At 46.1% G+C, this 27616-nt stretch overlaps 1 protein-coding gene across 1 annotated transcript in view; it reads left to right on the top strand.

Annotated features, from left to right (window-relative positions):
* The window catches only part of BLM (BLM RecQ like helicase), a 34296-nt gene that overhangs the window by 3512 nt on the left and 3168 nt on the right, over positions 1–27616 (top strand). Inside the window, exons 4-16 of the mRNA XM_056865731.1 lie at positions 1281–1975; positions 3595–3783; positions 4864–4982; positions 5522–5635; positions 5934–6032; positions 6442–6590; positions 21996–22102; positions 23790–23950; positions 24409–24604; positions 25073–25263; positions 25813–25954; positions 26601–26800; positions 27047–27239. Of these exons, the coding sequence (XP_056721709.1) occupies positions 1281–1975; positions 3595–3783; positions 4864–4982; positions 5522–5635; positions 5934–6032; positions 6442–6590; positions 21996–22102; positions 23790–23950; positions 24409–24604; positions 25073–25263; positions 25813–25954; positions 26601–26800; positions 27047–27239 (2555 nt within the window). The remainder of the gene's footprint in view (positions 1–1280; positions 1976–3594; positions 3784–4863; positions 4983–5521; positions 5636–5933; positions 6033–6441; positions 6591–21995; positions 22103–23789; positions 23951–24408; positions 24605–25072; positions 25264–25812; positions 25955–26600; positions 26801–27046; positions 27240–27616) is intronic.

The raw sequence follows: 27616 nt of genomic DNA, 5'->3' as shown, positions 1-27616 counted from the left end.
CAATATGCTGATGACACCCAACTCTATATCTCTATCCAAATACCAGGCAATATGGTAGAGGTCTTTTAGCCATTGAACTACAGTAATCAGACAGTGGCTTGAGTGAATGAATTGAAATGGAATCCTGAAAAGACAGAGGTAATTCTGGCTGGGAAGGCTGAGGCCTTGGAGGACATTCTACTATTCCCTTTCAGTGGTGCTCAACTGACTCTTGTTGATTCCATTAAGGGCCTGGGGGTTATACTGGATCCAGCGTTAATGATGGAGAAGCAAGTTAACATCTCTGCAAAAAAACACTTTCTTCTAATTTGGTGTAGCCTGGAAGATGGCCCCCTGCCTTGACTTGGGTGATCTAACCGCCAAGATCCATGCCACAGTAACATCGGGACTAGACTATTGTAATGCTCTACATGGGTTTGCCCTTGATGTCGGCTTGGAGACTCCCATTGGTACAGAATGCTGCAGCTCTGTTATTATCAGGGACTAGATGGAGCATGCATATCACACCTGTTCTGCTGTTACTCCACTGGCTGACCCATCAGCTCGTGAGTTTGATTCAAGCCCTGTGTGGCCTCGGGTCCTCCTCTCCACAAGGCTGCCTCTCTTCAGGCAGATCATGAGAGGGAGGGCACCTTGGGCATCTTCTGGGCATGGAGTAGGGGTCATTGGGGGTGTGTGGGGGGAAAGGTAGTTGTGAATTTCCTGCATTGTGCAGGGGGTTGGACTAGATGTCCCTGGTGGTTCCTTCCAACTTTATGATTCTGTCATCTTGCTATGCTCCACCAGGACAGCCGCACACACCTGCTTAAGACCGCCTGGAGTGGCCACCCTGCAAACGGGGAAAACCAACAGGCATTCCCTGTTGTGGCCAGTCGTTCTGCAAACATTGTGAAAAAGATATTTTTTTAAAAAATGAAGGAGACACTTCTGTGTTATGATGGGATGGTTCAGGAAGGCACTTTTGTAATGGAGGCAGGACTGTGAACGTATAGTATAGTTTTATCTTTTTGCTATATATATTACCCTACTCTTGCTTCTTTGTTTTTATGCTTATTTCGAAAACTAAATATTTCTATGTAATTAATGTAATTTTTGCATTGTTAAATCATATGATGTCATATTTCATGCCGTGTTCCAGATTACTGTAATCCTGTATTGATTGCATTGATTTACACGGCGTTCTCCGCCTTGAGTCTCAGTGAGGAAGGCAAATGACAAATAAAGGAAACAGATAATGGAAGAGATGGGTGCTGTGCTAACAGTCTGTTCCTTCTTTGCAGAAGAAGACTGTTAAATTATACTGAAGCACGTGGGAAGAACACCAATACCTCTCCCAACGTAAACCACCAAACATCTTTGGGGGGTGACAACTCTCTGTGTGGTGATGTTTCTCGTCAACTAAAAAAGGGTAACGCCACTGGCCCCCGAAGGAGCTCTTTCTGTGGTGGTGAACTTTTCTCCAGATCTCTACCTGCTGTTGAGAACCCGCACAAATATCATTCAACCCCCTTTGCTCCCAAAACACAGCCCCCAAATGAGGCTGAGGTATTAAGTCTTTCAGAGAGTTCCAGTTTGAACAGTGACATCTCAGAAAATGCAGGAATTTCTTTATCCAAGTGGGATGTCCTTGAAGGATCGTTGCTTGGGGATGAGAGCAGCGAGTGCTGGCTGAGTTCCAAGTTGACCCTGGCAGCTGCAAGGGACCAAAACAATCCCTGCTTGGCCAAGAGCCATTTGGGAGGCGAGAGGTGCTCTTCAGCAGCAGACCTGGATTTTGATATTGATGATTTCGATCAACTGGATGATATGCTAAATAGCTCCGTAGTTGAACAGCCGTCAGTGGGGCTCTGCCAACTTGTTCGGGAAGATCATCATGCCAAAGGAAAAATCTCCCTTGCAGTGGAACGAAATGGCCATCTTTCAAATTCTGCTTCCCCCCAACCAAACAGCTTCATGCCTGTCAAGAGCTGTGCAGGTAAACTATGCTAATTCTGTAACTGATCACGGTTTTGTGGGCCCCGGTGGGTGGGGAGGGGGTGTGGCAGTGATCTGTGGTACTTACCAGGTGTTTTGTTACACAGAGTCCCAGTTTTGGGGGGGTGACCTTTATGCTGGCAGCTTGGGATAGAATAGGGATTCTATTGGCGTATTTCCCAAACAGCCCCTTGCTTGCCTTGATGGAAGTGGTCTCGGGATGGATATTGAAGACCCTGAGGTTTGCCGCCCTTGAGGATTTCAGTGTTTTTGCCAAGGCTACCCCTCGGGTGTAGCTCAGGATTTCAGGGATGGTTTGGCACCTTGATGTTCCTGGAACGTTCCGATTCCTACGTACATGGCCAGACGTGTGCTTGATTGAGTTTCTTCTAGGGTCAAAGTATGTGGCTTGATAAAAGGGGGGTTTTGCAGTCAGCCAGTGGTCCAGTGAGGTTTAGACTCACGGACAATGGGAGCTTCTGCAAAAGGGAGTGGCTGCTGAGGACGGTCCTCCTCAGGAAGCTGATGCTTCCGGGAGGGCTCCTGAAGTCTCTTCAGGATGTTCCCGTCAGCCAGTTTGTTGCTCCTGTCGTAGTCCTGGTTGGCCTGTGGAATGTGGAGATAACCCAGGTGGTGGACTCAGCCAGCCTGTCCTGGAGGTGGTTGCAGTCCCTCTGAAGGAGCAGGTTCACATCTTGGAGGCTTCTTCTGGGGTCCAAAGTCAACATATAAACCAACACAAGGTGTGGCTTGGTGTGTGTGCACATATATAGTGCTGCCTTTGAGAGGCTTTAGTGCTGGTGGATTTTCCACTGAGAGGAAGCAGACAGACAACCCTAGTACCTTGTCTGTATTTTTAGATGATTCTGGAGGGACTCTGTTGCAGAGAGGACAGTTGTTTTGTTCTTGCCTCTCATGCTGGTTTCCCTGACAGCACCAAGGATCTTGTGCAGAAGACTGTTGGGAGTTTTTAGTTTGTTTATTGACAACATTTATATCCCGCCTTTCTGCTCAATTGGGGCCACCAAGGCGGCTAGCAGTTAAAACCAGAGTCTGTATAGAAACGATAGCAGATATAAAACACAAGGCAGGAAGGAGGGACCACCAGCCAAAACTCAGAAGTCTTCACCCAGAGGTGGAAGGGGGAGAGGGGGGGACAGCCAAATATCCTTAGGGAGGAAGTTCCGGAACTGGGCTCAGAAACAGATGGGGAGCCAGTGTAGACGGACCAGCGCTGGAGTGCTCCGGCCCCTGTGACACAGCCCAGTCGGCACTCTGACTTGCACCCACAGACATTTCCAAGCACTTCTCCAGGGAAGCCCTGCATCAGCGGAATTGCTGTAATCTTAACCTTTCTGTGACCAGGGCATGCACTACAGCAGCCATATCTTTTCTGCCCAGAAAAGACCACCACTGGTTAACCGGTCAAAGTTGGACAAAAGCCCCCCTCCCGGACACCACCTGTTTGTCCAGCAGCAGCAGGCCCCGGTCCAGGAGCAGCCACACTGCTTTCACCATGGCCCTGTCCACTTTCCTGGAAAACACGGCAGGTGCCAGGGAAGCGCCACTTTGGGAAAACTCCATCAAAAGCCATGCCTTTTGTTCAATCTTCTCTCCTAGCCCCACTGATCCAAAATCCACCTAAAAACACAGCACTGGAGTGCTTCAAAGGCTTAACATTTCCCCATTCCAACGAAATGATGAAGATATTTCACAAAAGATTTGGCCTTCATCACTTCCGAGTCAATCAGTTGGAGGCCATCAATGCTGCTCTGCTGAATGAAGACTGTTTCATCTTGATGCCTACAGGTGGGTGCTGGGAAGAGCTGCCGGGGGTGGCAATAAATGGGGGGGGGGCAAAGAGGCCCTACAGTTTGCTGCCAATGAGGGGGTCTTGCGAAAGGAGCTTCAACGTCTCGGGGTGATGAGATGCTGTGACTTGTGCAGCTCACAATTCAGTGCCCAGGGTTATGCTCGGTATTGTATAATGTGCAGCCCAAGATAGATAGCAAAATTTGGGGCTGGGACGTGGGCGGAGTGAGTGAGCCAGCAGTGGTTCAGGAACAGATTAAGTCTATTTCAGAACCATAGATAATGCTGAAGAAAACCATTGTTCTTTAATAGATATACAAAGTAGTGTGAGAAAGAAAGCATTTCCACAGAAAATCCTAAAAGACCAAACATGTTTAGACTGAACAGTCTTTGGTGGTCACTAACACACCAACACTATATTCCTTCATATTCAGGAATTTATTCAGGAATAAAAACACAATTTCAATATCTCATTGAGCTATTAAACTACACCTGTTCAATCCATCTTTCCAGACCTTTCTGAAGGCCTGTAAAGAAAAAATGCTTTTTAATCTTTTTCATTTACTTATTTAATAAAAATTACTTACGAGTCCAAACATTTTTATCAGCCATAACATACTATTTCAACTGAATATCAATAAGAAAAATTAATTTGCAAGCTCCTGGAGAATAGGAATGCAAAAAATAGTTTTAAAATAAAACTATTTTAAAAAATATTGTAAAAATGTAAAGCTGTGTGGAGGCCCCAGGCCTCGCAGAATCCGTTGCATTTCTTATTAACTGCAGAGCTGATTTATCCCTTGCTATATAAATGACTATAAGGAATGATATCTTCAGAATTTTTGCTGTGAATATAATCTCTGTATTTAGGCAACTTGAAATAATTTGACTCTAAAATGGCTCATATGTGCAACGTTGTTTTGTGGCCTGTGCAACCGCCTTCTGGAAAATCAGATTTGAAATTGGTTGCTGGCATAGTGTCAAGGATCATTTTAGCCTTGGTCAAGCTTTGCTTGGATAACCTTCCTTTGCCTCCTGCCTACGCTTCAGACACCTCTGTTTTTCTGTCTGACACAGGGGGTGGCAAGAGTTTATGCTATCAGCTGCCGGCCTGCGTTTCCTCAGGCGTCACCATTGTGATCTCCCCCTTGAGGTCACTGATAGTAGATCAAGTTCAGAAGCTGACATCGATGGATGTGAGTTCAAGCCTGCACTTTGCTATTCTCTTTTGCTACTGTATGCATGTCTCCGGTGGGTGTGACCAATTCTGCTCTTTGGCAGTTTGCTTTCATAACAGCGTGCAACTTCTGATCAGTAAAGAAATGTTTGGGCAGCACCGTTTGGCATTAAGTTAAGCCAAAGGGCTTGGACTGAACTGGCAGGGCTTGGACTGAACTGGTCGTTGGGAACTCAGGCTGAAAATCAAAAATAGTTTCCGACAGTCTGGACAGGAGTTGCACTTGGTCTCCTCCCAGGTATGGGCCTGGCTAGGTGTTTCCTGGTCTTTCATCGGTGAGTTTAGGTGCACAGCACCCTGGGGGAAGGGGTGAGGGAAGGACACGTCGTGCTGCATCATGAAGAGGACTGAAGAATAGCGCACCACCTGCCATGGAAGGTTTGGGACTCTGTTGGCAGCTTCCAGATTGTAAAATGAATGTACTTCCTTTCTTAATTCCGACCATTTTTGCTGAATACTCCATTTACTGTGGAATGTAACACTTTCTCTGCATTGTAGATTCCAGCTACTTACCTGACGGGTGATAAGACAGATGCTGAGGCTTCCAGAATTTACATGCAACTCTCAAAAAAAGATCCCATCATAAAACTTCTCTATGTCACTCCAGAGAAGGTTTGTATACGGCCGAAAAGCTGCCCAATGAAGGATGCTTGTGAACTTTGGATGAAGCAGCTCCTGCTTAGTTCTACAAGAGCTGGATGGTCACACCTGCTTAACCATGAAATGTGAAGGGTGGCTTGAGTGGGTTGACTGAACTTACATTTTGGGTGGTTGAAGGTAAATGAGATAAGAACTGTAGAGCACTTCCTATATTCCCAAAGGTGCCATACAAATAATAATGTGCATATTATGTGCTAATAAGCACTGAGAACAACTTACCTGTAAAGTTTCTGTTCTGTGTCTTCCCTAGGTCTGTCTGAGTGGCCGCCTGATGTCCGTCCTGGAGAATCTGTATGAGCGGCAGCTCTTGGCCCGCTTTGTGATTGATGAGGCGCACTGTGTCAGTCAGGTGATGCTCAAAATGTTACAGATGGCTGAGCCAGGTGGACTCCTGTATTTAGCTATGTGTGAATGCTGCCTTCTTCACTCAACAAGTCATTAAATGGTGGAATTCACTGCCAATGGATGTAGTGATTGGCAACCAGCACACACAGCTTTAAAAGTGGGTTAGGCAGATTAACGGAGAAGAGATCCATCAATGGCTACTGGCCATGATTACAAAGGGGAACCTCCATATTCAGAGGCAGTCAGTGTTGGAGAGGTTACCTCCTTGGCCTCTGTGCCCTGTTTGTTGGCCCTTCAGAGGAAGGGTCTAGCCACAGTACGAAACAGGATCTTGGGCTGGATGAACCCTCCCTGGCCTGCTCCAGCAGGGCTGTTCTGATGTTCTTATACCTTCTGTGTTGTCTTCTGACCAGTGGGGCCATGACTTTCGCCCAGACTACAAGCGGCTGAATATGCTTCGCAAGAAGTTTCGCTCCGTTCCCATGATGGCCCTCACAGCCACGGCCAACCCCAGGGTGCAGAAAGACATACTCAACCAGCTGGAGATGCATCAACCACAAGTGTAAGTTTCATCTGGAGATGACCGTGAGGAAGGCTTTTCTCTTCCGTGGGTATTTTGGAGAAGGGAGGGGGCCGACTTGAAGCCCTCGTGGCTTTTGGATTCTTTTTCTTTTTATATAATTTTTAAAAATTTTCCAAACTCCGCATACAAACATATACAGAATATTACATTACATTGGAACTTTATGGTTACATTTCAATTATTACCTTCTTATATAGAACTTTCTATTTTCTGATTCTATAACTGTTCTATATTCTGATTATATTTTCATCTCTAATAATACATTTGTTACTTAAATTCTTACATTGTGTTTCTATTATTGATTTTCAACTGTGTGGTTAAAGAATACATTCCATTTTTCATAGAATTCAGGGATTGATCCATTATGTACTAAAGAAGTTAATTTTGCCATTGTTGCATATTTTGTTTATTTATCTGTTCACTTACATCTGGGTGCTCCTCTGCTTTCCACTTTCTTGCATACACCACTCTTGCCACTGTTACCTAAATAATTCATTATATATTTTTGGCATATTGTTTGGTAGAATACTTAATCTGGAGAACCGGGTTGGTTTCTCCACTCCTGAACATGAAGCCAGCTGGGTGACCTTGGGCTTGTCACAGTTTTCTTAAGAGCTCTCTCAGACCCACGGAAGGTGATTGTAAGCTGGTTTGTTTCTTCCTTAAGTGGTAGAGAAAGTCCGCATATAAAAACCAACTCTTCTCCTCCTCCTCATGCTGTTTGGATCTAACGCAAACTTCATTTTCAATATTCTTTGCATTTTATCATGTATCATTATCCAGTATTTTCTTGCCTTTCTACAAGTCTACCACATATGATAAAATGTTGCATCCATATTTTGATATTTCCAGCATTTCTCATTAAAACCTTTGCTATGTCTCTAGGTGTTAAGTACCACTTAAAATTCATTTTATACCATTTCTCTCTTTTGGCATTCCGTGAACTTAATTTCCTTTGTCCATAGACTCTCCAGTGACTCATATTTATACTTCCTCCAAGATTTTGCTTCCATTTTATTGTACAGTCTTTTACTAGCTCTGTTTCAGTCTCATATTATAATAGCAATTTATAAATTTTCCCTAACAAATGTCTTAAGTCTCCCATAATTAAACGCTCATAAGTCATCTTTTCTTTTAAACACCCACCTTCCTTTTTAATCTGTTCTTTTATTATTGAAGCCGTTTGATGATATAGTAGCCCTTGAATATTCTTTCCTTCATCTTTAATTGTTTGCCAAGTTTTTATTTTGCCTTATTTGTCCATCATATCTTCAAAAGTTATGTAATCGTTTCCTTTCGTGTAATATTATTGCAGTGTACATCAACTGGCGATGTCAGTGGTGAAATTGGAGGGCTCATCCTGCTTCTGCACTGGAATTCTAAGCAGTCCGTCTCTTCCCATCTTGCTTTTGAATTGTTTTTAATGAATTGTTATTCCACAAATAGTTACTAATTCCTTCTTTAATGCCAATTATTTCCCGTTTCACATTTCTGCATTTTGGATCAATAATCACAATCTGTTATCCAAACTAATGCTGCCGCTTGATGATGCAATTTGATATTTGGGACTGCCAACGCTCGTCTTTTTTTCTCATCTTGTAATACCTTGAACCTATTCCTCTTCCCCCTCCATATGGATTTATTGCTCTTTGCTATTTTTTAAAGAATCTTTTCCTCTATAAAAATGGGTAACGTTTAGAAAATCAATCTTGATGCTACATTCATTTTAACTGATGCTTTTCCCAACCATGAATTTTTTAACTCTTCCCATCTTTGTGTATCTTCATTGATGTTTGACCAAACATTTTGGTAGTTATCTTTAAACAGTTTGTCATTTTGTCCTGTTACATTTAAACTAAGATATTTATTGGGGGTTTTTGTAACAACACAGTCTGTTATTTTTCCTATCTCCACTTCCTCCTCTTTAGTTGCTGTTAATAACATTATCATTGTCTTTTTATTCAGTTTATAGCCTGAGTATATTCTATATCTATTTATTTGCTCCGCTGTGTATTTCAAAGAATTATTTGGTTGTGTTACTTATACTGCAACATCATCTGCATAGCTTTTCATTATATATTCCTCTTTATTTTTATTCCAGAAATCCTTGTATCTTGTCTAATTTTTATGGCCAATACTTCCATTGCTAGAATAAATAGGTGATATTGGGAACCCTTGTCTTGTACCTTTTGCTATTTCAATTTTTTTCATTTAAGAATCCATTTGTTAATATTTTGGCATGTTGCTTTGTATAAATGCTTTTCATCCAGTTCAAAAATTCTGTTCCACAGTCCATATTTTGCAGAACTTTCATTAAAACACATTATCAAAAGCTTTCTCTGCATCTAAAAGCATAAATGCAGTTTTTTCTTGTTTCTCTGAGAATATTCAATTGCATTCAATAAATATCCAATGTTTTCTTTTATATCTTCTTGGAATGAATCCTGTTTGATCTTTGTGTATTGCATCAGGGAAGCATTTTTTAAATCTTTCCACCATAACTGTTGTGAAAATTTAGTAATCCACATTTAATAAAGAAATTGGTCTGTACGATTATGGTAAAAATTGATCATTTCCTTCTTTATAAGTGAAAGTTATATTTGCTTCTTGCCAAGTGGTTATTATTTTTCTCCCTTGAACTACATTCATTACTTTTTGCAGAGGGACTGCTAATATTTCTTCAATATACTTATAATAAGTTGCCATTAAACCATATGGTCCAGGTGCTTTATCCTTGAGTTTTTTAACAGCGAAATTAATTTCTTGCATTGTTATTGCTTGATTTAAGATTTGTTTAATGTTCAGATGTCATTTTTTTTAATTGGTACCTCTGTTAAACAATTCTCCATCTCATCAGAATCAATAGTCCTTTTTTGTAAAGATTCATAACTCCTTATTTGCTGATGTATTTCTTGTTCTGCATAAAAAAATCTGATTTTCTTTCTTAACCCCAGGTATTCTTCTTTTTTCCATTTTAATTTTTTCTGCGTTTCTTCCACTACCAACAGATCCAATTACGTACCACAAACATACAGCAGTTCCCCTCTTTTAAAATGTGCCAGTACCAAACAGCATAAAACACAACCCTTTTAGTTACTGATAAGGCCCATTATGCAAAACTATGTTATATAATCACTAATTCTCGGCTCAGAGGAACAAAGGGCATCTTCAAGATGGGTGTTTCCTTTTCCTCTTAGCTCGGGAGGCAGGAATTAATATTTAAATTTTTCCTTGGCTTCTGAGGGTAAACGCCCCCTACAGCCAGTTCTACTTCCTGCCTTGATCGGGAGAGCAGCCTTCGCAGCTCTCAGCTACAAGGAATAGAAAATCCAAGCCTTTCTTACTATTCTTATCTAAATACTATTCTCTAACCTACTTATCTTAACTATTCTTATTCTTCTATTCTGTCCTATTATAAAGGGGAAATAGGGGAATATTTTTCTCTAATACTAACGGGCCCCTTCCCGCCAAAACAAAATGGCGGATCGGCAAGAGGACAACTATATTGCCTCAACCGATTTGGACCCGAGCTTATTAACAGCCATGCCTCATATATCGGAGGCAATCGAACCCTCTACCAGTCAACAAGTTGACTCGAGGGTCAAAACAAAGAAAAAGGGCACAACAAACGGCGGAGGGAAGCGCAAAAGAGCCGTCTCGGCCGGTAATAAACGCGCCAAACGCCTAATTGACGCCGCCCGAAATACAGCCGCGCCGCAACGAAACGAACGCAAGTACGCAGCGGCAGGCGGCTCGGAGACTTCAGCGGCGCTAGCCGCTTCCTCCGTAAAGCACTCTCGGGACGCACGTCGAGGCTGGCGGCTCGCCATTAGCCTTTGCCGCTCCGACTACGGGTATGGAGACCGCTGCGGCTCCAACTGCCCCTCCGCCCCCGCAAACGCTCTGGGGACAGGGACAGGAGGCTCGCGGCTCGCTTTTGCCTCCTGATGCTTCGTCCGTAGGCGGCTCGCCTTTTCTTCACGGACAAGAAGCTGCAGCGGAGACACCGGCCACCGGTAGGATCTCTTTTCCCCCATTACAAGAGGGCGGGTTAGCCTTTCTCAGGTCGGAGCTCTCCTCGCTCATCAGGGACGCCTTCACAGAAGGCTTAAGAGCGGCTCAAACCCCTCCCATGCCATTTTACCCCCAGCCTTTCACAGCCCAGGGAATACAAACGGCCCAGTTCCTTCCAGCCCAGGGAACTCAACCGACCCAGACCTATTCCAACATGGGTCCCCAGATGCAACAGACTGTCAGGCTGCTATCTCGGTTTCGTTATTGCCTCTGTCTCTGTGCTGTATTGTCTGCCCCCCAAGGTCGCATGCCTAAGCCTAAGCCTGGGAACTCAGCTCCTGGGAAACTGTATTCCTGCGTGTAATCTCCCGCCTTTCCTGCCTTATAATATCTCCCAGCTAGTGAGCCTTTCATAGCTGTCATTTTATTCGTTTGCACTGTATGCCTATTTGATCAGTAAAATCCACCTGTTTGGACTCTATACGACTTTGTGGTGATTTCTGGTTCTGTGGGCCAAGGGCTGACATTATGACAGCTATAAAAGGCTCACTAGCTGGGAGATATTATAAGGCAGGAAAGGCGGGAGATTACACGCAGCGCAGCTCCGGGAAGGCCCACACCCTCTGCACTCCATGCCGGGGACCCAGCCTCCCTGCCTGCTTCCAACGACCCCGCCGGGTCTCGGATTACAAGTGCCCCATTGGGGGACAGCTTTCCCTCTTCGGATGAGGAAAACCCTTGGATTTCTCCAGCCTTAAACCTGGAATCTCCCCTCGACTTGTCAAAAAACGGCTCCGGTCTGTGGTGAATGGAGCATCTCCACAGACCTCTCAGGATCTTCCTATCAAACCGAATGCTCCTACCAAAATCAAAGAAGTGGACTCCACCGTCTACGTAGATGCAGTTTTACAACAACTTAACGGAGGTCCACAAATCCCCGTTAAAGCACTAATTGACTCCGGTTGCTGTCGCACTCTCATAAGCGAAGCCACGTTTGCTGCCCTCAGAGCCGACTCAGAGGCTTTACCCGCCCCCGTCCAATTTGCTCAAATGGACGGGAGCCAATTCCAGGGGGGTCCAGTTGATCATCGCACCATAGGGGTGGCAATGGGAATTGGTTCCCACTGGGAACAAATAGACTTCACTATAGCCCCTATCCGATTTCAAGTGGTCTTGGGAATTAACTGGATTAAAGGACATAGTCCCAGTATTAATTGGGAAACAAACACTATTTCTTTCGCTAGTCCCACCTGCGACCAGCATCGGCAAAACTTTGCTCTGCCATTTCCGCCCGTTCCAGCGTTAACCTCTACTGCCCCAGTACCACCGGCTCTACCCGCTGTATACCGGGACTTTGAAGATGTCTTCGACCTTAAGGAATGTGATGCCTTACCCCCCCACCGGGCCTCAGACTGTGCGATTGAAGTAGTAAAGGACTGCACATTAACCAAAAGTAAGATTTACCCTATGAGCGCTTCCGAGCGCACTGTCCTCCGGGACTTTTTGGACAAAAACCTCGCCAGAGGGTTCATTCGCCCTTCGAATGCCCCAAACTCGGCCCCCGCGTTTTTCGTCCGGAAAAAAGAGGGCGACCTTCGCCTGTGCATTGACTTCAGAAAGCTCAATGCGGTTACCCAGACCAACGCCTATCCTATCCCGTTAATATCGGATATTTTGGGACAATTACAGGAAGGCCGTGTGTTCTCTAAATTAGACTTGGTGGAAGCCTACTACCGAGTCCGTATCCGCGAAGGAGATGAACACCTCACTGCCTTCTCTAGCTGTTTCGGAATGTATGAATTCCTTGTAATGCCGTTCGGATTAAAAGGGGCCCCGGGGGTCTTCATGCAACTCATCAATGAAATCCTACATGACCTTCTATATCGTGGGGTGGTGGTCTACTTAGATGACATTCTCATTTATTCGAAAACTATGGACGAGCATGTGACCCTGGTCAGAGAAGTTCTACAACGCCTGCGTAACCATCAACTGTTCGCTAAACTAGCTAAGTGTGAATTTCACCAAAGCAAACTCACGTTTTTGGGATACATCATCTCCCACCAAGGTCTTCGCATGGACCCCGCCAAAGTCCAAGCCGTCCTCGATTGGACTCCCCCCACCAACCGTAAGCAAGTACAGCAATTTCTGGGATTTGCAAACTTCTATCGGGGATTCATCCCTAACTTCGCCCAAGTGGCTCTACCCATTACGGACCTGCTGAAAACTAAAGGAAAAGTAAGCTCGGCTGCCTTGCCCTCCGCAAAGATCCTATGGACTGAGCAATGCCAAGCCGCCTTTCTGGCCCTCAAACGCCTCTTCACTTCGGAGCCGGTGCTACGGCACCCAGACCCAAATCAAATGTTCATTGTGCAAGTCGATGCTTCCGATGTAGCCATGGGAGGGGCTCTCCTCCAGCAAGGACCGGACGGTCTTCTTCACCCTTGCGCTTACTTTTCAAAAAAATTTGCGCACGCTCAATTAAACTGGCCCATCTGGGAGAAAGAGGCCTCTGCAGTTCATCATGCACTGACTTTATGGCGGCAATTCTTGGAAGGGTCTAAAATACCCTTTGAAGTTTGGACCGATCACAAAAATCTAGCTGCCCTCACGGGGTCCCATAAGCTATCGGCGAAACAACAACGGTGGGCGGAGTTCTTTGCTCAGTTCCGTTTCACCCTGAAGCACGTCCCTGGGAAGCAGAACGTTCTCGCGGATGCCCTCTCCCGTTTACCACAATATCCGGTAAAACTCGAAAGACCCACCAACTCTCTGTTCACCCCTATGCAACGTGGGGCCCTACCTATGCTGGCTGTGCAAACCCGATCCCAGCATCAACACACCTCGCAAGCTCCACCAGCCCAACCGGCTGCCCAGCCGCCACCGCAACAGACCGGAGTTCCCGCCCCTCCTACCCCTCCGACCGCTCAGCCGCCTGCAGTCTGCGCGCCGCCACACGTAAGCACTAGCCCTATAACTATTTCTCAGATCTCCAGAACCGACGGGGGGGCTCCCTCCAAACTCCCCATCTCCGAATCCTTTTTAACTGTCCTTCGGGACCAGTGCCTTTTAGAACGTTCCGCTCATACCCTACCTCCTGGTGTTTTGGAACAAGGGGGGTCCTGGTACAAAGACTCAAAATTGTATGTACCCAAAGCTCTCCGGAAGGACGTTTTACATTTAGCTCATGGAGCCAAAACAGCTGGGCACTTTGGGTTTCTGAAGACCCTTCACCTATTGCGCAGACAGTTCTGGTGGGGGGGAATGCGTTCCGACATTGACTCCTTCATCCGCAGCTGTCCCGTTTGTGCCGCTGCGAAACGATCGCAGGGCAAACCCCCGGGACTGCTACAACCTCTTGAAACGCCCAGCAAACCTTGGGAAGTGATCGCTATGGACTTCATGACTGATCTCCCTCTCAGTGGGGGTAAAACTGTGTTGTGGGTTGTTACTGATTTGTTTTCTAAGCAAATACATTTGATTCCATGTGCAGGGATCCCCTCTGCTCAGAAACTAGCCCGCCTCTTCGTGACGCATATATTTCGTTTACATTCGTTTCCGCGTAAAATAATTTGTGACCGCGGAAGTGGTTTCGTTTCTAAGTTTTGGAAAGCTTTCCTCAAGTTGGTGGGGGTGGAACAGGGATTGTCTAGTGCATACCATCCTCAAACTGATGGTCAAACTGAACGTGTCAATGCTGTACTCGAATGTTATTTGCGTTGTTATGTTAACTACCACCAGGATAACTGGGTGGAACTGCTACCTTTAGCAGAATATGCCTACAATAATGCCATGCATCAATCCACAGGTTTTAGCCCGTTTTTTGCTGTGTATGGACAAGATTTCAGTCCCATCGTTCCTACAGATGATGTAGAGGGGGAGGGGAACCCCGACATTGCCTCCTGGGCACACGCCCTCCGTACCACTTGGCCCTGGCTCGTTAGCAACCTCGACCGGGCCAAACGTAAATACAAAGCGCAAGCTGACAAACATCGCTCCCCCGGGGGTGATCTGCAAGTGGGTGCTTTGGTTTACCTTTCCACCAAAAACCTCCGGTCCACCCAACCGTGCCATAAACTCAGCGCCAAATTCATTGGCCCTTTCCCCATTACTCGGGTCATAAACCCTGTCACAGTGGAACTGGCTCTCCCCAAATCTTTGAGGCGTGTGCATCCTGTTTTCCACATAAGCCTCCTCAAACCCCATGTTGCTTCTCCACGGTGGCATCCGGACCCACCGCCTGCGCAACCCATCATGGTGGGGGGGGAAGAACACTTCGAAGTCTCCAAGATCCTTGACTCCCGTATTCACCATGGTACTCTCCAGTATCTAGTTCGTTGGAAACATTTCCCCCCTGCCTATGACGAATGGGTGCGCGCACGGGATGTCTCCGCCCCCGACCTCATTGACGCCTTTCACATTGCTTACCCGAACAGGCCAGCCCCCTTGCGAACTGGGAGGGGGCCTTGAGGGGAGCAGAATGTCAGGCTGCTATCTCGGTTTCGTTATTGCCTCTGTCTCTGTGCTGTATTGTCTGCCCCCCAAGGTCGCATGCCTAAGCCTAAGCCTGGGAACTCAGCTCCTGGGAAACTGTATTCCTGCGTGTAATCTCCCGCCTTTCCTGCCTTATAATATCTCCCAGCTAGTGAGCCTTTCATAGCTGTCATTTTATTCGTTTGCACTGTATGCCTATTTGATCAGTAAAATCCACCTGTTTGGACTCTATACGACTTTGTGGTGATTTCTGGTTCTGTGGGCCAAGGGCTGACACAGACAAATGTTGGCAATGAGGCTAGTACTTCTTATGGGGATGGCAGATGGCACGCTAAAGCGGCCCTAAAGGACAACTCTGTACAACAGACTATGCAAGGGGAGGAGGGGGATGATTCTATCTCCTCAGCAGGAGGAGACAAATATGAAAAGGAAGAAGGAGAATTTAGCTCCGACGGGGAAGATATTAATGAACAGCCCAAACAATCAAGAGTGTTTAATACAGAGGAATTTCCTCTTTTATTAACAAAAACTCTGGCAGCTCTTGATCTCTCAGATGACACTGAATCATCAAACCCTCAGACAAAAAAGGGAACAAGAGAGTTTTTTCATATGCATGACACTCCTGATAAAGTTGTGCCAGTACCAGAATATTTTTTATCACTCATGAAGTCAGAGTGGGAGAAACCCATGGCTTCCAAACAATGGCCTATACTCTCAAAAAAGTTTTATAACCTAGATCAGAACACCTCAGAAATTCTCAAAGCTCCCCCGGTGGAAGCACCGGTCACTGCACTGCATACATCAGATCTAGTTACTGAGGAAGGACAGGCCATGATCAGGGATCCCGCCGATAGAAAGGCAGAGTTAGCCTGCAAAAAATCACACGAGGCCTCTGCACTGGCAATTAAAGCATCAGTGACTTCAGCACTGGTATCCAGAGCAGCAATAATCTGGGCCAGAAAATTGACACAACTCATTCCCCAGGAGGAAAAGCAGGCATGCGAAGGAGTATCCAGACTTCTGAGAGCAGTATCCTTCCTGGCTGATTCAACCTTAGACACCATGACATATGCGGCTAGGGCCATGGCCACCACAGCGGCTGCTAGAAGAGCACTTTGGCTGCGCCCATGGCAAGTGGAGCACCGATCTAAATCGGTTTTAATGGGTTACCCCTACCAAGGGAAACGATTGTTTGGAGATAAATTAGATCTCATATTAGTCGAGACAAAAGACAAAAAGAAAGCCTTACCTAAGAGCCTGCACAGAGAATCCAAGAATTTCTCAAATTCCACTACATTTCGATCATTTCATACACTTCAAAGATATAGACCTGACCAACGTAGAAACAATTGGAATCAGAACCGTAACTCCTTTCGGAGAGGAGGAAAGTTCTCAAGAGGTGCAAAATTTTCCACCTTTCAGAGCGACAAAGGGAATAAACCCGGTCGCCAAACGAAACAATGACTCTGCAATTCAGCCTGTGGGAGGAAGGCTAAATCTGTTTCATCCACAATGGTCAACCTCCCAGCCGGACCAGTGGGTACTAAACATAATAACACAGGGATACAAAATAGAATTTTCCCACATTCCACCAAACACACTGGTGACTTCACCAATATCCAAAAACATAGACAAACTTCAGAGAACATCAGCAGCCATCCAACACCTGATGGAAATAAATGCAATAGAAGCAGTGCCTCTATCGGAACGCTCATTGGGAATCTATTCAGTATTCTTCACTGTTCCCAAAAAAGATGGAGGATGGAGGGCCATCCTAGACTTGAAGTTTCTGAACAGATTTATCCCACTGAGACGTTTCAGAATGGAGACACTGAAGTCAGTTACAGAGGCATTACGGCCAATGGACTTCCTAACGTCCATAGATCTCACCGAAGCTTACTTACACATACTCATATACCCACATCATCGGCGATTTCTGAGATTTCTATACCAGGGAATGCACTACCAGTTCAGGGCCCTCCCCTTCGGGTTGACATCTGCCCCAAGGGTATTTACCAAAGTCCTGGTCACTCTGGTGGCGAACCTACGCAGAAAGGGCATAAGAATACACCCTTATCTAGACGACATACTGGTGTGCGCAGACTCGGAACAACAAAGCGTACAACACACAAATCTGGTAATAGAAACATTGACAACACACGGATTCTTAATCAACTACAAAAAGAGCAAGTTGACTCCTTCCCAAAGACTGACACACCTTGGGGTGGATATAGACACAAGACAAAACATGCTGTTTCTCACTGGAGAAAAAGTCAAACTCATATCTTCACTAGCAAGAAAAACCTACACTACACAGGTACCCAAACTCATGTCACTTGCAAAACTACAGGGTCACATGGTAGCTTGCATCCCTACAATTCAATGGGCACGTCTACACGCGAGGCCCCTACAATGGCTCCTCAGACCTTACCAAAGAGACATTCAAAAGAAAAGGGACCTAAACATTCTCCTCTCCAAGGAAGCCAAAAACAGTCTGATATGGTGGTCAGACCACAACAACCTAACAAAGGGGCTCAGATTCATTCTACCCGTTCCGGAACAGATATACACAGACGCTTGCACGACAGGCTGGGGGGCGACATTCCAAGAACACATAGCCCAGGGCACCTGGACCCCCCAAGAACAAAAGTTACACATAAACGCTCTCGAAATCAGAGCGGTATACAAAGCCCTCCAGAGCTTCGGACAACAAGTTCAAGGGAAAGACATATTAATCAGGACAGACAATGTGGCCGCGAAGGCACATTTAAACAAGCAGGGGGGATCCAGATCTTCAATACTTCACAAGGAAGTAATGCCGATTTTGCAGTGGGCGGAGGCCAATCTAGCGTCAATCACAGCAGAACACATTCAGGGATCCACCAATGTGCAGGCAGATTGGCTCAGCAGGGAGACAATCAACGAAGCGGAATGGTCGCTACATCCAGACATATTCCAATTAATTACACAGAAATTTGGAACACCAATAGTGGATCTATTTGCCAACAGCTTAAACCACCAGGTACCACGTTACTATTCCAGGTACACACAAGCGGGGGCGGAACAAACGGACGCACTAACAGCGAACTGGCCCAAGGGAATGTTATACGCCTTCCCACCTCTACCACTCATCCCAAGAGTGCTGAGGAGGATAAGAATGCTGAAGGCACACGTATTGTTCATAGCCCCGTATTGGCCCAGACGACCATGGTTCCCTACATTGATACAAATGTCAAACAACAACCTCTGGAGACTTCCAGACAGACCAGATCTACTGATTCAGGGCCCAGTTTGCCATCCCGACCCAGGATGGTACAAAATGACCGTATGGGTATTGAACGCAGGAGACTACATAAATTAGGGTATACTGAAGACATAGTCAACACTATCCAGGCCGCACGCAGACCTTCCACACAGAGAATCTATAACTCAACCTGGAAAGCCTTCACTAGGTGGTGCAGGCGCAAAAACATCAATCCACTCAAACCTCACACACTGGGTATACTGACCTTTCTTCAAGAAGGTCACAGACTTGGCTTGGCTACTTCAACGCTAAAAAGACAGTTAGCTTCCATAGCCACCATAGTCCCTCGAGTGGCGGGCTATAGAGTAACCAGACACCCCCACATAAAATCCTTCCTTAGGGGTTTGACTCTTACAGCTCCACCAGTTAAGCACAGGTTTCCCACCTGGAGCTTACATACAGTACTAACAGCTCTCACGAAGCCACCATTCGAACCTCTTACAAAGGTCGGTTTAAAATGGGTGAGAATGAAGGTTCTCTTTCTAACGGCCATAACTTCAGCACGTAGGATATCAGAGATAGGGGCACTATCAACTCGCCCAGGTCTCATCATATTCCACAAGGACAAAGTAGTCCTCAGACACGATCATTCCTTCATACCTAAATGCAACACAAAGTTCCATAGAGAACAAGACATAGTCCTACCGTCATTCTGTCCCAATCCGAAAACGCCTATAGAAAGGACATGGCACTCACTAGATCTGCGTAGAGCACTCCATGTATACATATCCAGAACTGAAAGTATCAGAACATCTGACTCATTATTTGTTAATATTTCCCAACCAAAGCAGGGAAAACCTATGTCGAAAGCATCAATCAGCCGTACCATCTCCACATGCATAAAGACAGCTTACAAGGAAAGCAAACTACCAGTACCAGGAGGCATAACTGCCCATTCGGTTAGAAGCATGGCCACCTCGACAGCCTTCGATAGACAGGCTCCCTTAGAAGAAATTTGTAAGGCAGCCACATGGTCATCTGTGTCTACCTTCGTAAGACACTACAAATTAAACCTTTACTCGTCCGCAGACGCCGCATTCGGCAGACGAGTACTGCAAAGCATTTTAAAGGACGTCTAACCCTCCCAGGGCAGGGACAGCTCTTGTATGTCCCATCTTGAAGATGCCCTTTGTTCCTCTGAGCCGAGAAAGAGCCTTGGCTACTTACCGTGAAGGCTTCTTCTGCTCAGAGGGACAAAGGGCATCTTGCCCTCCCAGACGTCCATCGCATGTTGTATCTAGTTCGTCAGTTGTTTACGATTACAGTTCACTGAAAGAATAGTTCTTTTTCTAACCTTTCCTACTTACAAAGTCCAGGAGGTTTTCAAAATACAGTTCAATGACATGTATGCTGTTTGTTAACAATTTTTTCTCACTAATCTTATATGGCTTGGAAAGTTTTAAACTGGCTGTAGGGGGCGTTTACCCTCAGAAGCCAAGGAAAAATTTAAATATTAATTCCTGCCTCCCGAGCTAAGAGGAAAAGGAAACACCCATCTTGAAGATGCCCTTTGTCCCTCTGAGCAGAAGAAGCCTTCACGGTAAGTAGCCAAGGCTCTTTTCTTTCTAACCCTATATAGCAGTTTTTATTTTCTAGTTTGTATACTTGCTATTATTCCTCTCAATACTAATTTGATAACTTTCTGAACAAAAAACTACTCAATAGTGAACTTACTATAACATCTCTACTCCATCAATGTCTGTTATTCAACCCTTATGGGATACAATTACTATTCAGAACTTATATCGTACCTATGTAATTTTAAGTTCCCCATGATTATGATTTTATATACCGTATTGTCCGGCGTATAAGACAACTGGGCGTATAAGACGACCCCCAACTTTTCCAGTTAAAATACAGAGTTTGGGGTATACTCCTCCGCAGCCGAGGCCCGCCCCTCGCGCGCTCCCTTGCCGCCCCCCCCCCTTCGCTCGCCTTTTGCACAAAGGCCGGAAGAGCCCTGCCTGAGGAGTTGGTCACATTCTTGGCTGCACTGCAAGAGCAGAGCCAGACGCACCAACGCGCAGGCGGGGAGGGAGGGAGGCAGGGGGGGCTGAAAAGGAGGAGGAGAAGGAGCGCGCAGGCTGCCCACCCTCATTTGCTGAGCCCCGAACCACCTTCAGTCTGGGCTGGAGCGCAGCTCGGCTGCAGTCGCGATGCCGGAGCGGGTGGGCAGGAGCCAGGAGGCGGAGAAGGATGCGGGGAGAGTGGCCGCTCTAGCCAGCCTGCCGCCTGCCTGCCTTGCGCTGCCGCCGGAGCGTGGTCGAGCGCTTCCCTCCGTGCGCCCCGGCTCGCCTGGCTCCAACTCCCAGCCGGGCAGCGAGCGCCCTCGCCGGGCTCGCCTCCCCTCCCTCCTCCAGCGGACATGGACAGAGCGGAGGCTGCTCCCCAGGCAGATTCTCCAGTCCGGCTCGGAAGTTTCAGCACCCGCCCTATAAGACGACACCCGGCATATAAGACGACCCCCGACTTTTGAGAAGATTTTCCTGGGTTAAAAAGTCGTCTTATTCGCTGGACAATACGGTACTCAAAATAGCCTTTCCATTTTTTTTTCTTTTTTTTGCAACTTTCTTAAAGGTCTTTTATTCAACGTCAGTCTGGCCATCACCGCCTATTCTGCCATTTTCTCGTGCCATCTTTCAATCTCTGGGATTTCTTCTTGCTTCCACATTGATGCTAATACAACTCTGGCTGCTGTTCTCATATAATTGAAGAGTTCACTATTGTCCTTATCAAAACCTGTCGACAATATTCCTAATAGCATTGTCTCTGGGTCTAGAGGGAAATCAGTTTTTAAAACCTTTCGCATTTCTTGATGAATATCTATCCAAAATTTCTTAACTTTTTTGCATGACCATCAAGTATGAAAGTAAGTCCCATCTTTTGTTTTACATTTCCAACATCGGCTATCAGCATTTTTGTTCATATTTTTAATGTCCACTGTAATTATATACCATCTATAAAACTGTTTGTATCAATTCTCTCTCAGATCATTGCTTGCTGTAAATTTTATAGATTTTGACCATAAGTATTCCCATTGTTGCATCATAATTTCTTTTCTACAGTTCTGCATCTACTTCACCATATAGCCTTTCACTTGTTCAGTTTCAGTTTCATATTTGAGTAATAATTTGTATATTTTACCCAAAAGATGATCCTTTTGTTTAATTATCAATCTCTCAAAGTCTGCTTTCTCTTATTTTCCCTTGATCTAAACAGTCTTGTCTCAATCGTGCAACCAACTGGTTATACCCAACTTACTTTCCTCCCTTTCTAAATTCCTCCCAGGGTTTAATTTTGCCGCAGTCGTTAATCATATCTTGATATGAACCAATTGGTTCTTTAATTGTTTTAATTCCTTCAGTTTTTTTCTTATTTCCAGTAATCTTGTTCTAAACTTTTCAATTCATCTGTTATTTTCTTTATTGTTTCTTGTTTCTCTTTTTCCTGGCAGCTGTCGCCAGTAAGCTTCTTCTGATGAAGGCCTTACTAGCTTCCCAGTTGTATTGTTACATTTCTATGACTTCATAAATTTACTGTATTTTAAAATTTTGATTTCTGCTTAATTTTTCTAGGTTTAGCATGAGCTTTAACAGGCACAACTTGAAATATGATGTTTTGCCCAAAAAGCCAAAAAGTGTTGCTTTGGACTGTTTGCAGTGGATCAGAAAGTATCACCCATGTGAGTCAACCCCTCATTTCCCCCAGTTGGCGCACACCACCTCCTGGGAGGCCTTGACCAACCAGGAGGGACATGGGTCCAAGAGGCAAGTGGTGGGCCTTACAGCTGTTAGGACTCTGTTGACATCGTCCGGAGAAAGCCGGCTGAAATGGTCCAATATTGGACCAGAAGCTGGGCAAGGGGCCTCCAGTTCCCTTACTGTATCAAAATTGGCCGGGAGATCATGGCGGAGCGACAAGACTTTATCCGCAAAAAAGCTCAAAAAAGCCTCATAGCTATTGGTCAAATTTTGATTTAAATGGGGCTGTCCCGCTGTAAGGGATGTTAATGTACTAATAACTCTAAATAATTGTGCCGGGCGAGAGCTAGCGGATGCAATTTCAGCTGCATAGTATTCTTTTTTAGCAGCTTTCATAAGCGTCCTATGAGGTGTTCTTGCAGCCTCGTCACGAGTTCACCGCCATATTCGCTCTAGCCGTCTAAGCTCTCGCTTCATACTCCTGAGCCCCTCAGGAAACCATGTTTCTGCAAGGGCGAAGAGGGCGTCGGGGAGTGATCTCGTCAATAGCCGTGGAGAGTCGGCTATGCCAGTCCTCCACAAGCACATTGAGAGAATCGCCAGGAGGAAAAGGATCCCTCAGAGCCCTCTGGAATCCAATCAGATCCATGAATCTCCGCGGGCAAGCATAAATCTGCTTGCGCCCAAACGGAGGAAGCGGGAAGTCAGCCCGAACCTTCAGGACTAGGTGGTCTGACCATGGAACCTCTACTTTCGGCATCAGACCCACGCCTACCCCAGCTACAAAAATCAAATCCAGCATGTGTCCTGCTTGGTGTGTGAAACCTGAAACAAATTGGGAGAGCCCCAGTGTTGCCATGGCCGACACCAGGACCAAAACCCGCGATGAAAGGGTGGCATCCGCATGGACGTTGAAGTCCCCCAAGACTATCAAACTGGGAAACTCCAAGGCCCAGGTAGCCACTGCCTCTAACAAACTCAGCAGGGTATCTGGCAGTGCGTTAGGCGGCCAGTACACCAACCAGACAGCCAAGCTCTCCTCTGCTTCCCACACCAGGCCCACACATTCAGTGCCAGGAATCTCTGGATCAGAAAGGGCCCTGAAGGAGTAAGCCTCCCGGACGTACAACGCCACTCCCCCCCCCCCCCCGGCCCATTGTCCAAGACTGGTGGAGGACAGAGAAGCCTGGGGGAGCAAGTTCTTTCAGGTGTACGCACATGTTGCTGCCTTTGAGAGAGTTAACTGGTGGTAGACCTTTACCAGAGGAACCAGTACCCTGTCTTCATGTGGGTTCGTATAGAAGAGGGTGCCGAGTTGTTTTCTGTTGCCCCAGAAGGTTGGACCAGAACCAACGGGTTGAAATTAAATCAAAAGAGTTTCCATCTAGACACTAGGAAGAATTTTCTAATAGTCAGAGCGGTTCCTCAGTGGAACAGGCTTCCTCGGGAGGTGGTGAGCTCTCCTTCCCGGGAGGTTTTTAAGGCTAGATGGCCATCTGTCAGCAATGCTGATCATGAGAGGGAGGGCATCTTGGCCATCTTCTGGGCATGGAGTAGGGGTCACTGGCGGTGTGTGGGGGAGGTAGTTGTGAAATTGCTGCGTTGTGCAGGTGGTTGGAGTAGATGACCCTGGTGGTCCCTTCTAAATCTATGATTCTGTCTCTTCAGATGACTCTGGAATAATCTACTGCCTCTCGCGGTACGAGTGTGACTCGGTTGCCAGCGTTTTGCAGAAGGCAGGTGTGCTTGCGCTTGCATATCACGCTGGTCTCCCTGACAACACCAGGGATCTTGTGCAGAAGAAGTGGATAAATCAGGATGGATGTCAGGTAAAAGGCTTAAAGACTTGCAAAGATACAGAGCAAAGGTACATGTCTTCATCCCCTATCCCCAGGAAATAAGAGGTGCAAAATGAGCTGGCATCGGTCTAAGTGCAAGTGATTAGCCATGGAATGGCTGGTGTTTAATTGATGGGGAAATCTCCAGTTAGTACAAAATGTGCTGAGCGTGTAGCACAACTTAAAAGCCAAGAGTGGCGAAGAGCTCCGGAGGCTGGGGACGGGACGCAGAGCTTCCTCGACTCAGCCACGCTTGTACTCGTCTTGTGGCAAAACGCAGCAGCCCCCAGGTCTCTGTGGTGCGCTGGGGTCTCTGCTGTTACACCTTCCTCCTCCTTGTTGCGAGCAGGATATGGTGGGGACAGAAACTGTGGGGTTGCCCCACGTGGGGTGGCAGTGACCCCTTTCTTGCCTTTGGTTGTGTTGCAATCTCCTTTGTCCCCCGCTAGGTGATCTGTGCAACCATTGCTTTCGGCATGGGGATCGATAAGCCAGACGTGCGCTTTGTTATCCATGCCTCTCTCCCTAAGTCCATTGAAGGCTACTATCAGGAGTCAGGCCGTGCTGGGCGCGACGGTGAAATGTCCCACTGCCTGCTTTTCTACAGCTATAGTGATGTCACCAGGCTGAGGAGGCTCATTTTGAGTAAGTGTCTGAAGCAGGGAGCCCTAGCTTTGAATTTCAGAGGGAAGCGTTACTATTGTATGGTTAGCTATAATGTGCTTTAGGCAGGGCTGCTGCCCTCAAAGACTGCTCAGAAGTTTCATCTAGTCAGTGCAAAATGTGGCCATTCCCTGCCTTCCTAGAGTGAACCACTGTGAACAAGCTGTGCTGTTTCTTTCAAATCTCTGTGTGGCCCGAAGGCCACCTCTCCCTATATGAGCAGAATTTCACACGCACTCCGTATGCAAAGGAAAGAGTGTGCAAGCACGGATATCCGCTGAGTTTGTGCTGCCATAGACAGTTTGTAGTGTGCCTGCGTGCAACCTTTGGTGTCCTCCTGTTCTCTGCATTCTTGCATGTTATTGGCTTGAAGAAAGAGTCTGTTCTATAACCTCTCACCCCACACACCCCATTCTACAATACATCAGGGGCCTGTTCTTTACATTTCAGTGGAAAAAGATCGGAACAGACATTCTCAGCAGACTCACTTCAACAACCTCTACAGTATGGTTCATTACTGCGAGAATATAGTGGAGTGCCGGAGGCTGCAGCTGCTGGCTTACTTTGGGGAAACTGACTTCAATTCTAAGTACTGTAAGGAACATCCTGAAGTAAGTTGTGATAACTGCGGCAAAAAACAGGTAAGCACATTTTCTTAAATACAATGTTTTACAACCATTTTGCTGTATTTCTTACAGTGGCTAGCCAGGCATGGTTGTGGTTTGAATGGAAAGATGTCTTTCACATCTTCTGGACATATTCCTAGTAAGTTGTAGAGGGCAGGCGTGTTGGTCTGCAGTAGAAAAGCTGGATTCATGTCCAGGAGCACCTGAGAGACCAACACGAGTTTTGGGAAATGAGCTTCCGTGACTCCCAAGCTCCCTTTGCCATGCCATCTCACACGTAACAGGGAGCTTTGACTCTCGAACTCTCCCCAAAACTTGTGTCGGTCTCTCGGGTGCTCCTGGACATGAATCCAACAAGGCTCTCAGATGTTGCAGGCAAATTCCAAATTTGAGAAAAGTAATTCATTTAATTTGCATATCTTGTACCTCTTGTGTTATCCTTCAAAAAAAATCAGTGAAGGGTGAGAAAAATACTCCTTTATTTACAGCAAGTGTGAATCCAAGTTCAGCAGTCAGATGTAGAAAAACAAACCCACTTTGCTCATCACGATTTTTTTTTGTTAGGATTATAAATTGAAGAATGCAACAGAAGAGGTAAAGAACATTATTCGGTTTGTTCAAGAGCATTGCAATGAAAGTGGAGCAAGAAGTGTGAAGAGAAATGCGAGAAGATACACACTGAACATGATGGTTGACATTTTCTTGGGTAAATTCTAATACACATTGGCGTTCTGTGGCAAATATGATCAACAGGCCTTTCCCTGTGGCAGCCAGCCGTGACTGCCTTGGTCTTCCACGTGCCATTTGTGAAACACTTTAGTGGTCAGCGCTAGTGGAGGAAGATGTACAAAAGCCCTCTTTGCTGATCTGTCTTCACCATGATTGTGTCCTGCTGCCAGCCAAGATCATTCTAAATGGTTTGTAACGCAGAAGGGATTTCTTGTGGGCCCACCTCTACCTCATCAATATGTTTTGATTTTAACCAATGGAAAACTCAATCCCAACGCAGGGAATTTCAGGAAGGCTACTAGTTGACTTCCTGAAATTTTATTGGGTTGCTGCCCTCCTGATCCCCAAAGTCCCCACATGGTGGTTGGCAGTGGAGCTGCACAGAAAGAACGGGGTCCACTGGAAGCATTTTCCTAATGTTTCCAGAACATATTGGCTGGCAAACATTACGTCTTGTCTTCTGATTTTTGAAAAATGGATGTATGAAGAACTAGTCTGAAGTCTTCCTTTTTCTCTATACTGTAACTTTGGAAGGTGGTGAAGATTAGGGATCTGGGTCTCTGGGCAGTTTTCTTTCCTCTGTTTTCATCAGCAAGACATTAACTGCCTCTGTTTCTGGATAGGTACAAAAAGTGCCAAGATTCAGTCGGGCATATATGGAAAAGGAGCGGGTTACTCACGCCATAATGTTGAGCGGCTGTTTAGAAAGCTGATACTGGACAGGATTCTGGATGAAGAGCTGTATATCACGGCCAACGACCAAGCAGTTGCCTATGTCCAGATAGGGGAGAGAGCACAATCAGTGCTGAATGGTTCTTTGCAGGTATGCCTGCCCACCTAAGCTACTGTCTCCTCCTTAGTACAGGTCATGCGTTTGCAAGCACAGAGTCTGGGGGAGAGAAAAAGTTAATTAGGAAACTCTCTGTAGAGAGAAGTATCTGCGGAGAGAAGGGGTGCGTCTGTCCCTGCCTCTTGCTTCCCCGGTCACAGTTTCAGGCTCTGGAAGAGGCATCAGGTAACTACTCTTTGTTTGCTGTGCATTGCTCAGAGATCATTTGGCTTTATCCAGGTGGAGTTCTGTGAGACGGACAGCGCCAGCAGCATTCGCAAGCAGCGGGTCTCAGCAGCCAACACATCCAAGCGGGAAGAGATGGTCAAGAAATGCCTCTCAGAACTCACCAATGTTTGCAAAAACCTTGGGAAGCTGTTTGATGTCCATTACTTCAACATTTTCAACACTGCTACCCTTAAAAGAATAGCGGGTAATGTTAAATCCCTGGTGAAACTGTGTGGCAGGGGTGGGGGGGAGGTTACTGTTCCAGCGAGGACGGCCCTTCCTGAGTTTCCCTCCAAGTTTGTAGAAATATCTGTTTCCTCTGTACGTGGCCCCAGCCTGTGGATTTAAGTATCCGCAGATGGGGCCATGATGAGGATTATATATATTGATGTCTATAACTGCTTTGTGTCTTTCTTTGATGCAAAAAGTATGGAGATCTGTTGAACTTCACTCTAGTCCATAGGAATTTTCAATCCTAGTGCCTGCTGTAGGACATAAACTCTGGATCCTCCTATGAGGAAATGGCAACAAAAGTTCTCATGGTACAGGGTAGGAACATGGTTTGGGCAGTGATTTGCTTTT

Source organism: Euleptes europaea, chromosome 20, assembly GCF_029931775.1.
Source record: "Euleptes europaea isolate rEulEur1 chromosome 20, rEulEur1.hap1, whole genome shotgun sequence".
Lineage (NCBI taxonomy): Eukaryota > Metazoa > Chordata > Lepidosauria > Squamata > Sphaerodactylidae > Euleptes > Euleptes europaea.
Note: the sequence above shows the minus strand (reverse complement) of the source record. Positions and strands in the feature narration are given on the sequence as shown.